General features: G+C 38.5%; 1 protein-coding gene across 1 annotated transcript; it reads right to left on the reverse strand.

Moving 5' to 3' along the window:
• Window positions 1-2,172: 2,172 nt before the first annotated feature.
• Window positions 2,173-16,931, reverse strand: LOC119646401 (probable cytochrome P450 9f2). Its single transcript, XM_038046846.1, has 3 exons — window positions 16,660-16,931; window positions 4,987-6,206; window positions 2,173-2,395 (listed from the first exon to the last, which is right to left on the reverse strand). Exons 1-3 carry the CDS (start codon window positions 16,866-16,868, stop codon window positions 2,232-2,234), a joined length of 1,593 nt encoding a protein of 530 aa, XP_037902774.1. The 5' UTR covers window positions 16,869-16,931; the 3' UTR covers window positions 2,173-2,231.
• Between the last annotated feature and the right edge of the window lie 271 nt (window positions 16,932-17,202).

Raw genomic sequence — 17,202 nt, forward strand, 5'->3', positions numbered from 1 at the left:
ATAATAATTGGATTTTCTTCAAACTTGACCAAATTGTGCATTATGGTCTTCATTATACGCATGCCAAATTTTGTACTTCTGGGATGAACATAGGGGGGGTGCCGGATAAATTTCTAAAATGTGGAAATATACTATTATTAACTTTATTTGTTCAGATATCGGAACCGGATATATTTTGAGGCCTAGATTTCGTAGAGATGCACCACTGTGATTTTTTTCAGATTTTTCGGTTGGATAGGTTCTGAGAACGAGACCTGTTACACTTTTTGGGGGTCATACTTTGAGCGCTCACTCTTCGATGTTTCACCCAATATCAAATATTGTACCAGTTTCGAAAAGTACTAATTGAGACCTTTCATTTGATACCCCACATGGCTACATTCTGTGAAAAAAAAATTTGCACCCTCCATTCACATGTATGGGGAACCCCCCCTTAAACTTAACACAAGATGGCGCCACTTACTGCATGTAAAGGGATCACCAGATAACATACTCTCACCAATTTTCGTAACAATCGGTCCAGCCGTTTCCGAATAAATCGGGTGTGACAGACAGACAGACAGACAGACGGACAGACAGACACCGTCTCGATTCTAATAAGGTTTTGTTTCACACAAAACCTTAAAAAGAGGAAACGGTTTTGAATTTTCATTTTTAGTAGGGCATTACCTGTTTCATACATAAAAAGGGAGATAACACACAGTGCAGCAATTATAGAGATATCACGTTGCCAAGTACCATCTATAAGATATTCTCCTCTATCTTGTTAGGCTGGATAGCCCCATATGCCCAGAACATCATTGGCCCATACCAACGAGGCGTCACTCCAGGAAAATCAGCAACAGATCAGATTTTCTCTTTTCTATTCTCTTCTCTCTATTCATCGACTTTAAAGCCGCCTATGCTAGCATAGCCAGAGTAAAACTGTACACGGCCCATGGGAGAAATCGATATCCCGACGAAATTGATAAGACTGACTAGGCTGACCCTGACCAATGTGCGACGCCATATAAAAGCAGCAGCATCACTCTCAAGACCATTCAACATCAACAACGGTCTACGACAAGGGGATGCCCTATCATGCGTCCTCTTTAACCTGGCCGTTGAGAAAGTGATTCGTGATGCTGAGGTAAATGCAAGAGGTACGATTCTTTTTAAGTCCACCCAACTACTAGCCTATTCTGACGATATCGACATCTTGGGAGGAATCAGATCGAGCAGGCGGCGCGAGATCTTGGGTTGCACATCAATGAAGGCAAGACAAAGTATATGGTGGCAACGTCAGCACCGAAAACCAACCAACCAACAACATCAAACCGCACTAGTCAAACAGTAAAAATAAGGATAGGAGAATACAACTTTGAGACTATGTATCTTGAGACTACCTTTCTCCTATCTAGGGTCGAAAATCACAACCGATAACAGCTACGATGATGAAATCCGCGTACAGTTGTTGTCAGCCAACAGAGCCTATTTCAGTTTACAAAAACTGTTCCACTCGAAACGTCTCACCATAGGATCAAAGCTCTTACTGTACAAGACAACGATCTTGCCAGTCCTCATGTATTCCTCGCGGACTTGCGTTCTTAGCAAGAAGAATTGCGAACTCCTGGCCGCGTTCGAGAGAAGAATTCTCCGAAGAATTTTTGGCCCTCCTACATGATGGACGGAAAAGCAAGACGAGGCAGACCCTACCTAAGATGGAGCGATGGCGTAGGTCAGGACACCAGAAAGCTTTTAGGGATATCGAATTGGTGGACCTCGTCGCAAAACCGGGATGTCTGGAGTTCCTTATTAAGGTAGGCCTAGACCGGATACCGGTTGTTGCGCCGTTGATGATCATGATTTTTAGTATTTACAATTATAAAGTAGTAAATATTGGTAATATTGATCGGCATACGTTTAGCATGTACTGAGCCGCCATTATTTACAGTAAATATTTTCTTACAACGAATATATAGTCGCTACAAAAATATTCCGTAAGATGATATTGACCTTAAGAGGACACGATGAAAAGTTCCCACACCTGTTCACAAATTTGCGTTGGTGATGGGAAAACTACTGCTCATGTGCGTGTGGGTCGGTCTCTCCGTCTGTTCATAAACTATTCCTTTGAGAAACAATATATTCAAAATGCACACTTAGAATATTTACATATTTGTTTAGTATACAAAATTATAGAATGAAATATCGCAACCGAAAAGGTCTGCCGGAAAAAGAAATCCGCACCGTTAATGTCTCGGCCGCAGTAATATTTCGGCTTTATCTGGTAACACTCCCCCCATGGTGTTCTTCAATTTTATTGGAATTTGAGTTTTCTCGCACAAATCAAAGGTGAAATTTAGAAGCAAATGATAAATAATCGATTTGGTTTCCATCAGAGCAAAACGGGAACCTTTAAATAGAAAAAAAATCGTTATTTTATTAGACTATGTTTTTAGCAATGCTAAAAAATTAAAAACGTTGAAATACTTCATTTTATTCATATTACATATTTACTTAATTAGTTTGAAATTCTTCCGCACCTCAGGAAACTGTTTTTTCTTCAGCCGATTTTTATTTCAGGGTATAGATTAGATGTTAGTCATCATCAGTACATGGATTACGTATGATTGGGATATTTATATGAGTCCGTTCGTCGATAATAGTATCATGGGTATTGAGAGTGCTCGCGTGAAATACGATTACCTTTATTTCAGAACACTACGAAGGTAAGATGCAGCCTTTTGAAATTCCTTCCAAGGCAATTCAATGATATAGACTGCTCCATTATATTTTGCAGGTGAGGAAGACTTCTTAAGCTCTACTCATACGATCCACCAGCTAGCTAGTGTTTCAGACACAAAGCAATTATTTCATACATTTGCTATGAGAGTATTCATACGATTCAGCAGCAAGCGTTCCGACTCCACAGACGCAGTTCAGAAATCTTGCAAAGGATATTTCTTTTTCGCTGTTGGACGGTGTCCCAGTTGGGAACCTGGAAAGCTATTCCAATTTTGAAATTGTTTCTGGATTTATCCATACGAAAACAAAACACTTAATGCTCAGGATCAGAAAAACCAAATAGATCATAATTGTTCAGATATTCAGGAATAAAAGTTCATTCCACCTTGAGCTTAATATCAGTAAAGCGAGCGGCGCAGTTAGAAGAACCTGTAATGTTCTCTATTTTACGGAAATGTACTTTGAAAAAGAATCTATGTTACGTTCATGGAAACGAAATAGCTGTAGGCGAACAATTAAAATTATTTCGGCGGATTGTTCTTCACCTCGACTTTGGGCTGTATTATATTGTATATTGTGTGGGATACTCTAATGGATTCAATTGGCAGTAATATCCGTTTGCAAACAGCTACATGTCGTAGATGGCTTGGATTTGAAAAAAGAGATAGAAAAAGCCTTGATGAATGGAATGGTTAGCAGAGCTAGCAGTTTGACGTGTGCCTGGCCGGAGTTGTTTCTGTTAATGTTGGTATTAGTGGTTCTGAGTTACTGCCTAAATTTGAGAAAGTTATTTTAAAAATAAATCAATTCTATGTATAGCTCAGTTACGAGAGGAGGAACTTCTTCCATTGTTGAACATGCTACATAATAAAGCCGGTTTTCTCAAGATTTCTCTCAACTGTGGAATAGGCAAAATAATACAAGGGAAAGTTTAAATTCCTAGCTAGGAACTAGCAACGTTAAAGTTCTCGATGTTTTATTCTTATAAATTGGTGCAGATATATATTGGGTTGGGGAAAAAGAGATGTCGTATTTGTGATTGAAATTTGACGCTTTATTTAACATATTTAGAGTTATTCGATTTAAGTCAAATATGCGCCGTTTTGTTCGCAAACTTGTTACCATTTAGAAGGCAACTTCATTATCTCCCCATATAAAACCCCCCCTCCTTGTTTGCAAAAAACTCAGACAGCCAGTTTTCGCAAGCCTCTTTTGAGGGCAACTTAGTAGCACCAAGAGCGTTTTACAAGGACCGGAAAAGATGGTAATCACTTGGTGCCAGGTCCGGACTATACGCTGGGTGCGATAGGACATCCCATACGAGCTCCCGTAGCTTCTGGTGGGTCATCAAAGATCTGTGGGGCCGAGTGTTGTCCTGGTGGAACAGAACACCATTCCTATTGACCAATTCTGGCCGCTTCTGCTCAATCGCCTAGTTCAAACAGTCGAGTTGCTCACAGTAGAGGACCAAATTAAGGGTGTGGCGATAGTTGAGTAGCTCATAGTGGATGATTCCCTTCCAAACACACAGCAAAGCCTTCCTGGCCGTCAATACGGGCTCGGCGATGGTTTGAGCCAGCTCGCCGCGCTTCGACCACGATCTTTTTCGCTTGAGGTTGTCGTACGTGATTCACTTTTCATTACCAGTCACCATCCGCTTCAAAAATGGGTCGAATTCGTTCCGTTTCAGCAGCGCATCGCAGGCGTTGATTCGGTCCAAGAAACTTTTTTGGGTTAACTCGCGTGGTACCCAAACATCTAGCTTTTTTTGGAATCTAATCATCTGCAAATGGTTCCAAACGGTTTTATGGTCTATACCTAGTTCCTGGCCAATCGAGCGAATGCTCACATGCAGGTAGTTGGATGATTTCGACGATTTTATCGGTTTCTACGACGATTGGCCTACCAGTACGGGGTGTATCTTCGACATCCACTACACCAGAACGAAATCGGTCGAACCAACGCTCTACTGTGCGAATCGTTACAGTATCGGGCCCATAAACTTGTAGCACAGATTGTTGTCTTTAAATTGCCGTATAGTATGACCCCATGCGATAAGTACAACACAAGATATGTTTAAATGTCGCCATCTATTGACAAAATATGACATTTTTTTTCCCCCAATCCAATATAATGCTATTTACTAAGGAAAAGAATCGTGATGTGTATATCTGCAAAGTTTACAATCAAACTATTTTTATGAGAAAATTTGGAATTTGTTGATGATAAATAAAGGTAAAGTTAAAGAGATTATCTTACCAATACAGTTCCTTGGTCCAATACCAAAGGGAATATAAACACCCAAATTTACTGATGATTTACTGTCACTACTGAAGCGCTCCGGATGAAATTTATCAGGTTCAGGAAAATATTCTGGATCGCTTTGTAATGAATAAATGGGAATGAGAAGGTCGGTCCCCTTTTCTATTCTAAATTGAAAACCATCCTCCCCTTGATAATTATAATCTCGAATGCAAAGTCGATCTGTTATGGCCACAGGTGGCCATTTCCGTAGAGTTTCTGTAATCACCATGTCCATATAAGTCATTGATTGAAGGTGGTCGTAATCTAATGGCTTTCCTGCCAAATCAATGTTGATCCGATCAATTTCCTCTAAAAGCTTTGTTTGAACATTCGGGTTGAGTGCTAACTCATATGCGGTGAAGGTCATCAACGTGGAGCTGGTATCGAAACCAGCTAAGAAAAATATGAAGCATTGGGAAATTAGCTCATCATCCGTCCAAGTCTGTTTTGGTTCTGTTGATAGATTGATATGTTCATCCACTGCAGCTATGCTTTTATTGGCTTCTATTTCAGCACTAGCTTGCAATTGTCCTTTCTTTAGTTCCATCAATAAGTTGATCATATCGGGTCGAAAAATTTTCCTTTCCTCTCGAGTTTTCATTGAAGTGAAAATTATCTTTGTGAAAGTATTTCTACTTTTGTCATCTAAGAGTTTCACGTCTAAAAGTTTTGCAACATTCCGGAAAGGAATCATTCTGTAGATTATAAGTTTAAATAAATTCCAAGGACTTTGGAAATTTGCTACTTTTTTCCCAATTTTGAAGAACTCATTTTCTGGTTCACGGAATGTATCACATTTCAAACCAAAGGCACACGATGCAATTACATCATTGGTAAACTTTGAATAAATATCTTTCATATCATATGAATGTGGTCCATTTTGATTACATTGCTCTAAAAAGTATTGGGCCATTTGTTGACTGCATTGTTGCACCAATTGGAACATAGATCGCATTTTACTTCCTGTGAATGCTGGACTTAACGAAGATCGCATATCACGCCATCGCTTGCCTTTTAATGAGATAAGGGTGTTCCCAAAAAATGGGTCGTGATAAAAATCCAGAAAGCTTAAATGGTCTACAAAGTGGTCAAAATCCTTGACCGTGATTTGCTTGATGATAACAGGATCGAGTACAAAGCACTGGGGTATGCCTGAGTTGAAAAATCCGATAATTCTGCGAAATAGACGAATTTGTTATTGACTGTGTAATAATCGTATTCTCATGACTGTAGATAATTTTATATAATTCCTTTTCCTTTTATTATATAAAAAACTTTAATTTAAAGTGAAATCATCGAACATAACTCTCATACGAGTGCTAGGGAAAAGCGGCTTCACCTCTTGAGAAGAATTGAATTCCCGTGGGAAATATCAAACGTTGTGTATTTCTGTTCTCGAACTACTGACGCAAATTTCTATGTATTGCAGGCAATTCACCCGTCAACAGATGAAATAGTATTTTATCATTTTGTCATTTAAATAGATGCACTGTTGAACACGCTCCGTGAGTGTCTTTAAAGCATGTTTATGGTTTACTTTTGCGACTGTCTTCAATTGGGTGGTTACATTTTGGATTATACCCTCATTCACTCTTTTTAAGGTTTTGTGTAAAACAAAGCCTTATTAAAATCGGTTTACTGTCTGTCTGTCTGCACACATATTTTTCTCGGAGACGGTTATAGCGATTAACACCAAATTTCGTGGAAAGGTGGGAACTGTGAACGCTCACGCATACAGTGAGTTACATCCTTTTATGTCGGATGGTGTAAATTTTTTTTTTATCAAATATAGTCATGTGGGGTATCAAATGAAAGGTCTCGGTTAGTACTTTCCGAAGCCGGTATTAGTTTTTGTATTTGTTGAAAAGGTGTAGGGTGCAGGGGGTTGAAAGGACCCATTCTCAGAAACTACCCAATCGAAAAATCTGAAAAAAAATTAGGAGGCTTGCACTATATAGTGCCTAGGCTCCGAAATACCCTACATACCGATCTGTTCAAATAAAGTTAATAATAGCACATTACTATAATTTTTAATATGAATCAGTTCATCAATTGCAACAATGTTGGCTACAGCATAGAGCATGACTAGCAAATTTGATGAAAATCGCACTATTGCTAACAAAGTTTTAATAGGTCAAAGCTGTCGTTTCTTTGCAAATTTAAGACTTTGAATGTCAATATCACTTGAAAGTGTACATTTTCACATAATGTATGGATAATATATATATATGTTACGTACTAATGGAACAAATGCACACTCAAATCTCTTCATAAAAGAAATACACAAAACTTTTCATACCTGAAGCGCCTAACTTCCGGTTTGACGACTTGTTTAATCAGGAAACAAGTCTTGTTGTTGTCTCGCCGAAGGAGCAAATTTCTAATTGTGTCCACGAGTGATCAATTTGAAAAGTCAGGAGTAACTGTTATCTTGATCCCTGTTGAGAAGTTCATTTTTCTGTGTTCTATCAATTTCTAGACTTTCGGCCATGTTTAACTTCTTTGTATCTCTTACGTTCTTCAAGAATATTTCGGTCTCCCTGGTGATTATGTATTTATTTAGGGAAATGTGTTCTGCTATCTTTGATTGGAAGATGGTCGGACTTTTTTTTCCGGCAACTCTGCTCCTTTCAGTTACTCTCCAAAAAGTTGAAATAATAAAACTTGTTGTTTCTTTTTCGTTGGTGTGGGTATTTATTCTTGCAAATACCGATATTTCGGGAACCACTTGTTCCCTTCATCAGTGCAAACAAGTTTGCTCATCTATAGACATTATGTTCTATTTATACTACTCTATACTATGATATTATAATTACGACTAAAAACTTATATCTAGGTCCTGAAAAAGAAAATAAATATTTAATTTAACTACCTAATAGCTAATGTATCTTAAAACTTATATCTAGGTCCTGAAAAAGAATAGTTAATTCACCTCCTAATAGCTAATTTATCAATCCTAAAACAAGACGAGATTATTTTACTTTAAGAGTTTTCTAAACAATGGGGAATAGCAGTTACCCAAATCTGAGTTCAACCTAGTGTCAACCGGTTGTTTGTTGATGAACCAGCTTTCGTAAGCATCCAGTTGGTTAGTCTTTCTTACTTGCTTTAGGACTTTCAAGTCATCAGCGCTTACTTTATGGCCGCATTCGACCATATGTTTTGCCACCATAGATTTAGTGGGTTTTCGGGAGTGCTTTACAGCCAGCTCTGCCTCCTTCATGTGCTCCCTAAATCTAGTGGTTGCCAATCTTTTTGTCTGCCCGATATATACCTTCGGGCAATCCGAGCAGGCGATTTTATAGATGCCGCTCATCTCTTCCACCGTTTTTGGATCTTTTTCCCCCGCCAGCTGGGTTTTTAGCTGGTAACAAGGTTATCGTAATGTTGCTTGTCCATAATTACGATCATGTTGCCCTTATCCGCTTTTAAGTAATATACCGGCTTCTTCTTCAGTTCTCGTACGATCTTGATTTCACGCTGGTTAGCAGACTTCCGAATCCTGTTCTGGTGAGCCATGGCTTTTGACATTTCATGCCGGATTTCATCCTTTGCTTCATTGCCCATGAATTTTATAGTTCCTTCTACATCTACTACAGTGTGCTCAACTGGCAGGTCGGTTTTTACCGCGTAGTTCCAACCCTTGTTTAGGAGATCCATTTCATCCTTGTTGAAACTAGTAGAGGATTTGTTAATAACTTGATTAGGAATAGTACTTACCGTTGGTTTTTCATGACTAGTGTGCGGGGAGTTTTTTATCAATAAGCTGAGCTTTTTCCTTAGCTTTTCCTTGTTATGGAAAAGTTGACTGGTGGAAACTATTTCGAACTTAGGAATGACCCGCTACCAGGCTCTATAAAAAGAGTGGAGAAGGCCCTCAAAGAATGCTCTCTAGTGGTTGGTAATCCCACCAGGCTGCGGATGCCAAACCCCTCGTTACCTAGAATTAGATGCCAACCTAAAATTCATAAACCAGGCAATGAGATGAGGGAGATCATTGCAGATTCAAACTCCCCTACGTACAACATCGCTAAATGGTTGGTCGATGAATGCCAAAAATTGGGATCCATTAACGGAAACCAATCCGTAAAAAACTCAAAAGAATTGATTGAGAGATTGAGTGCAGTGGGGACTTTGGCGGATAATGAACGACTAGTGTCATTTGACGTCAAAGCTCTATTCCCAAGCACGCCTGTAAGAGAAGCCATAACAAAATTTGAAGAGTGGCTATTACGGTTTGGCTCGACCCCAGAATGGAGGAAAAAGGCCAAACAATATGCGAGGTTGGCTTCCCTCTGCATGAGTGAGAATTATTTCACTTTCAGGGGTAAATATTTCAAAACGACCTCAGGTGTAGCGATGGGCCCCTCTCCCCACTCCTTAGTGAAATTTTCATGGCATCACTAGAGGAAAAAATGGAGGAGGATGGATTATTGCCAAATAAATGGTTCAGGTACGTGGACGACATTTTGGCAGTGATCCCAGACACAAATATCCAAAATATGCTGGAAAAAATCAACACGCTGCACCCTAAAATAACCTTCAGCCATGAGATTGAAGCAAATAATCAATTGGCTTTCCTAGATTTGACAATCAAACGTCAAAATGGACAAGTTACCTTTTCTATTTTCAGGAAACCGACCAGCACTCAACGCACCATCCCGGCCACTTCGTTCCACAGCTACCAACACAAAATGGCTGCTTATGGCACCATGATCCACCGCCTCTTAACAATTCCGCTCACTGAGGAAGACTACCTGAGCGAAAAACTCTATATCTTGGACACGGCTATGAAGAACGGGTACCCCAGCTCCACCATAGAAACAATGATTAAGAAACACACCCGAAGGTTAGAACGTAGTAATCTTACTACACTCTATAGCCAACAATCAACCTTAACTGCTCAGAAAAGATCAAATGTCACCTTCTCAAACTTGTCCAAACACATACAAAGGACATTGAAAAGGTTTGACATACAGCTGGTAGGATCAAGCCGTATCTACCAGCTAAAAACCCAGCTGGCGGGGGAAAAAGATCCAAAAACGGTGGAAGAGATGAGCGGCATCTATAAAATCGCCTGCTCGGATTGCCCGAAGGTATATATCGGGCAGACAAAAAGATTGGCAACCACTAGATTTAGGGAGCACATGAAGGAGGCAGAGCTGGCTGTAAAGCACTCCCGAAAACCCACTAAATCTATGGTGGCAAAACATATGGTCGAATGCGGCCATAAAGTAAGCGCTGATGACTTGAAAGTCCTAAAGCAAGTAAGAAAGACTAACCAACTGGATGCTTACGAAAGCTGGTTCATCAACAAACAACCGGTTGACACTAGGTTGAACTCAGATTTGGGTAACTGCTATTCCCCATTGTTTAGAAAACTCTTAAAGTAAAATAATCTCGTCTTGTTTTAGGATTGATAAATTAGCTATTAGGAGGTGAATTAACTATTCTTTTTCAGGACCTAGATATAAGTTTTAAGATACATTAGCTATTAGGTAGTTAAATTAAATATTTATTTTCTTTTTCAGGACCTAGATATAAGTTTTTAGTCGTAATTATAATATCATAGTATAGAGTAGTATAAATAGAACATAATGTCTATAGATGAGCAAACTTGTTTGCACTGATGAAGGGAACAAGTGGTTCCCGAAATATCGGTATTTGCAAGAATAAATACCCACACCAACGAAAAAGAAACAACAAGTTTTATTATTTCAATTAATTAATCGTTGGAAACACCGCATAATTTCACTCTGATCTCCAAAAAGTGTTTCCACGATCCTTTCGGCTTGTTCGATGTATATTTCAGCAATCTACGCAGGCAATTTCGTTTATCCTGGACTTGGTCATTTGATTGATTGGATCCTTGATCGATCCCAGAATGGTGCGACAATTTTTAAATCGAAGGTAGGGAAACATATCGTCTAAATAATCACATGGTTTCCAGGGGAAGCGCAAGATTGGTGAAGCAAATAAGAGGAAGGAAGGATGTTAGGCATGACTGAAAGTTTGGAAATTTATAGAATACTGAAATATCAACACATTTCAAACAATTCTGCGAACATATACGACGGGCTTAAGGATCTCATTTGTTATGCCGTCCAGGCTCGGAGTTTTACTGTCACTTATTCTACTGTTTATCTTTAGCACCTCGTCTTTGGTTACTGCGGGGATTGCCGTCACGTGCAGAGGTGGAAATGAATATCCCCTGGATGGCTGCTTACAGTAAAAATTCCTTTGTTTTACCTTAACCCGCCCTACTACGGATGCATAAGCGAACATTGACCTAATGATAGTAACATGTATCAACATGAGCTCTAAGTCCCCAGTACGAGGCAAGCACAGCCCATAGGCAATGAGAGCTCATTTCAACTTCGTCTCTACATTTTTGCTCCAAGAAGCTTCTCATATAGAATAACTTCCAAATACTTATTAATTGCATTAAAAAAATTAACCTGCTGCTGATTAAAATGTTTTGTGACTTGATTATATATTTATTGTTTACCCATTGTAAATTTAATTGATTCTATAAAAAATTAGCGCTTGCTCCGAGTACCACCAATAATAAAATATATAATGAAAAAATCTGCAATAACCTCTCAACACCCTTCCGTTTTTATATCTCTATGCAATGTTGGTAACATTCATCATCCAAATCTCCCATTTATTCATTTTCAGAGAACCTTCTATAGGCTGTAATGAATTTTCTTAATATATAACAAGTCGGGAAACCGGAAGCTAGACACTTCAGGCATGAAAGGTTTTGTGTACATCTTATATAAAGACATATGAGCGTGCATTTGCCCCATTAGTACGTAGCAAGTAATTTATGCGTATATTATGTGCGAGTATCCACTTTTGGGTGATATTGACATTCACAGTCTTGAATTTGCAAAAAAGCGACAATTTTGACTTATTGTAACTTTGTTAATAATAGTGCGATCTCCATCAAACTTGGTGTTCTATGTTATAGCCTACATTACAGCAAAATTTCGTGATACTAGGATGAACTGTTCCTACCAATTACTAAACATGTAGTAATATATACTATTATTAACTTTATTTGAAAGGATATCGGTATGGAAGGTATTTTGAAGCCTAGGTACCATATAGTGGAAGCCTCCTGATTTTTTCAGATTAGTGAAAAAATGATTAGTTTCGACCCCCCGCACCCACCTTTTCATCAAGTTTGGTGGCAAGACTGTATCCGAGAAAAATGCGTGCGAGGGAAGACAGTAAACACAAAATCTTAAATATGGATGTTGACATATATACATGTATTTCCGTTTGAAATTTATAGTCTCCGTGACCGTTCAACCGAGAAGGTTTTCACGCTCCTGTAACTTGCCACTAGACGGCGTTGCAAAGGATAAACTTCTCCTCCGTTCAACGGATCAACATAGAAATGGGTAAATATACGCATCTTTTCATTGACAATGTTTTGGTCTTAATCCCGTTGTTGTAGCTCGACACTAGATAGTGCTGCGCAGATCAATCTTTACACCGTTCATCTGATTGCTATGCAAATTGCTATATACTATATATATGTGGTTTTTAATGTAAAACATTTTGGCCCTACCGACCTTGTTGTTGCTTGCCCCTAAATGACACTGTAGTAGATCAACTTATACACCTTTCAAGCAGTGGTCATGACAAATATCGAACATAGGAAGACAAACCAGATATGCATGGCAATTATCAGCCAGTAAAGCTGCTAAAATATCTGAAGAACAAGACTCGCGTCTGGACGCAGAATGAGTCAGAGCTTTTATTTCAAGAGCTGCTGAAACATTAGAAAAGCGAGATGCATGATGTGGAAACCTGCGAGTTTGATCTTCCACTTTAAGGGGTGCCGAATCATCTCAACAACATGGTTTACCAATTATCAATCTTTAAGCAAATGCATCTACTTTTGGACCCGTAGTAAATCCCGAAGAGCAAAACACACAGACTCAATCAAGATTGAAAACCGATCCTAATAAAGCAGCATTCAATTACAACGAAGACTACAATTACAAAATGTGCTGTATTGTGCTTACATTGTCGCGCTTTGAATTTGGCATGTGTTGGTATGTGTTGTTTGACTGATCACTTTGCTACTTTTGACTGAGCCGCCAGAGAAACTCAAGTTGCTAGAGCTACTTAAGAATCTCAACACTTTTTAAAGTGTATTCATATTTCAAATGGCATCATTTAGAGCGACGAATATCTGCTGATGCGCTGGGCGTGGACAACCGACACTGTGTATATAATTTTTTATATAAAGTTTTATGACAAGTTAAAGGAAAAAGGACATTTTTCGTGTTTTAACAATGGACTAACCCCGTAGCATACATATGCATAGTGTTTCCTCCAACTAAATTTCAGCAAGCAATTATTTTGATTAAGTGAGAATAGGACAAAGACTTTTTCCCAAAAATCAGCAACTCTTGAGCAATTACTACTTGAAATTTGTTATATTTACAACACCACATTATAAATCTCTTTCTTTCAATGTGAATTTAAACTAGTAGAGCGTTAATTCATGCGGTAATTATAGGTAAATCTAAAACAAAAATTTCAGTTGTAGAATTGCTGAGAATTACAAATTTTTTTTCGAATACCATATACAAATTATTAGCGAAGTAGGATCAAATTGAACAATTTACAGCAGAAATATGGTGTCCAGCTGTTTAAAAGTGTCTTCTTCTTCTTTAACCTTTGCTCCGTGCAGAAGTGCGGTCGGCTCGTTTTTATCGGTTGCGTCATTTTGCTCGGTCAAATGCATGAGCTAGATCGAGTCGTGATGTTCTCAAATCACCAGCGTATGACGCTATCGTTGTTTCAGCCAGCCTTTTGGTCGTTTCCCATCGATAAACACCAACAAACCAACAAGACAAGCAAATTCTCGTCAATGCGAATTACATGGCCATAGGCGATACCATCGTTTCTCTTGCACTTTTTCCACGATCGGTGCATCCCCATGTCTATGTCTATATCTTCATTTCGAATATGATCATGGCGATTTCCGCCACTGATTCATCGCAACATCTTCATCTCCATTAGCGCGAGGCACCTTTCATTGCCTTTTATAGTCGTTCAACACTCAGAACTATAGAAAGCGATAGGGCAGACCACACTGCAGTAAATGTAATGAAAACAATTCATTAAAACAGTTTCTGTGGACATCCCGGTGGACATCGAAGCATTTTTTTAGAGAATGTACAATATTCAGTATGTTTTCCCAAAAAAGAACCTAAACATTTGCCGTTTACAAAGGTTCGCTTTAAAGGGTGAGGGTTTAATTCTCCACCGTCAGAAAAAACAAAAAAAAATAACTGCGGCTACAATTATTATGCGATAGAAAAAAATTGGGCTAGAATGTATCGAATGGCAACTTCATTCGTAGATTCTTTCATTCCAATACTATTAGGTTGTTGCAAATGGAATGTCGGATATTTGAGTAAAATTTCAAAAAACTATAACTTTTATGAAAATTAATTTTATTAGTCAAAATAAGAACCAGCAGCTTCAATGCACTTCTCCCAACGAGATACAAGGGCATTTATTCCAGTTTCGTAAAAGTCTGGGTTTCTAGAGCTAAGAAATTCTTCAAAGGCACTTTTGACAGCTACTTCATTGCTGAATTGTTTCCCCGCCAAAAAGTGATCCAAATGCTTAAAAAAGTGGTAGTCGGTTGGCGAGAGGTCGGGTGAATATGGTGTATGAGGAAGAGTCTCATATCGTAATTCATTTAATTTTTGGACCGTCATTCTGGAAACATGAGGTCGGGCGTTATCATGGAGCAGTATCACTTCATCTCTGTTGACCAATCTAGGCTGCTGAACACGTAATTTCTCGTGCATTTCATCAAGTTGGGCACAATATTTCTCTGCATTAATTGTTTCACCACGCTCCAAAAACGAATAATGAATAATTCCAGATGCAGACCACCAAACAGTTACCATTACCTTCTTCGGGTGAAGGCTCGGTTTTGGCATGTGTTGTGGAGGCTGATCGGCATCTATCCATTGCGCTGATCTGCGACGGTTGTCGTACAATATCCACTTTTCATCGCATGTCACTATTCTGCGCAAAAAGGGATTGTTTCTGTTGCGGTTGAGTAGAGAACTGGATATTTCCATTCGCACCGCCATGTTTTGCTCGTTGAGTTCATGCGAAACCCACTTATCAAGCTTCTTCACCTTTCCAAGCTGTTGTAAGTGCCGAGATACTGTCGAATAGTGTACGCCTATTTTCTCTGCAATGTCACGAATCGATGATCGGGGATCAGATTCCACTATCAAACGCAACTCGTCGTTGTCGATCGATGGTCCTGGGTGTCCACGAGGTTCACTTTGGAGGGTCATGTCGCCTGATCGGAATTTTTCGAACCACCGCTGTGCCGTTCGTTCGTTTGCTGCGTCAGCTCCAAATGCTCTGCAAATGTTTCTGGTTGCCTCCGCTGCGTTGTGACCAAGTTTAAATTCATATAGAAAAAGTAGACGTTTTTGACTCCCTTGCATGCTTTTTTCTTTGAGTTTTACTTGGAACTTCAATGACGATTGAAACTGAAATGACTCCTTGATCGAACGAACGACTATTTATACTCAATTATCCCATACCACCAGGGTCACCTTGTGGCAGTTTTAAACATTAAAATCATAACTAACTTCACTTCATTGAAAAATCCGACATTTCATTTGCAACAACCTAATAAATTTCCAAGAAGAGTTGATTCGATATTGCAAAAAAATTTTGGGTTTTCTTACAAACAAAATCAAGAAGGTCCTTAATTCAGGCATGAATAAGTTTGCGACATACGAAATTGTGAGCACTCAGAAAATAGTTCAATTTAATTAAAATCAATTTACCGACACAACCTAGTAAAGCAGGATGAAAACATTTTGAATTATAGCTTAAATTTTTTTTTACCCGGTCTCTGGATAGCTGAGTGGTTAGAGCATAAGGCTGTCATACAGAAGGTCGCGGTTCAAATCTCACTGGTGTCAGTGGGATTTGTATCGTGATTTGACGTCGGATACCAGTCAACTCAGCTGTGAATGAGTACCTGAGTCAAATCAGGGTAATAATCTCGGGCGAGCACAATGTTGACCACATTGTCTCCTATAGGGTATTCTGTAGTGTACCGTTACGGTCTTGAATGAAGTGCTCTAACACACTTCAAGGCCCTGATCCAACATGGATTGTTGCGCCAACGATTATTGTTATATATTATTTTTTAACCGATCCATACCAAGTATATTTTCTATTAAAATGAATATGATCAATATTGAAAAACTTTTGTCACTCAATATAACTCCTCTTCCGCTTTTGTTATTCCTATATCAGATAAACAAAGCAAGATAAGGTTGGTGTAAATTATCATTTGACGAATAGCGAACCAGTATATGCTTTTCTTTTCCAATATTTACAATTTCACGAATAGGTTCGCATACATAGTCATTGAACTATATAAATCACATTCCACCATCACCAATATACGCAACTTCTAAGAATATAGTGAAAATAATTTATAAAGTGGTATTTGGATTGATATAAATATAATAATTATCGATCAGTCAAAGACAACGAAAACAACATATGCCACGACATTTTGCACATATCAATAAGCTCTTTAATTACCTTTCACTTTTATATTTTTCATACATTTGATTGATAAGGAGAGTGATATTGTTTGTTAGGACAGTCCACAGTTCCTTAATGAAGAATTCTGATTTCTGCATCACAATGCCGCGGTCTTTGAAATATTTGACCCGTTTTTCCTGAACATGTTGCCGGTAGAATATGAATACAACAATTAAACAAACCGAAATAAATATGGAAACGAACATTGCTTCACTGGTTAATGTGGATGCAAACAACACTAGTTGCGCGGCTATCGCGAGTAGTCTGTTCAGAATAGATGAACAAATACCTTAATCAACCCCAATTGAAATCGATGGGCAGTCTTGCATGAAATTATAGCCACACTTGAATTTTGAAACATATCTTTTGAATTACACTAGAACGGTTTGAAGCAAAACCAAATTTTAAAGTTTGCAACAAATTTCTTGTATATAAGGGACTCATGTTTTTTAAGGTTTTAAGGTTTAAGGACTCATTTTCGGAAAATACTAAAACCAAAAATCTGAAAAAAAATCAGGGTGATGCAGTTATATGAAATCT

This window comes from Hermetia illucens, chromosome 1 (assembly GCF_905115235.1).
Source record: "Hermetia illucens chromosome 1, iHerIll2.2.curated.20191125, whole genome shotgun sequence".
NCBI classification, from domain to species: Eukaryota; Metazoa; Arthropoda; class Insecta; order Diptera; family Stratiomyidae; genus Hermetia; species Hermetia illucens.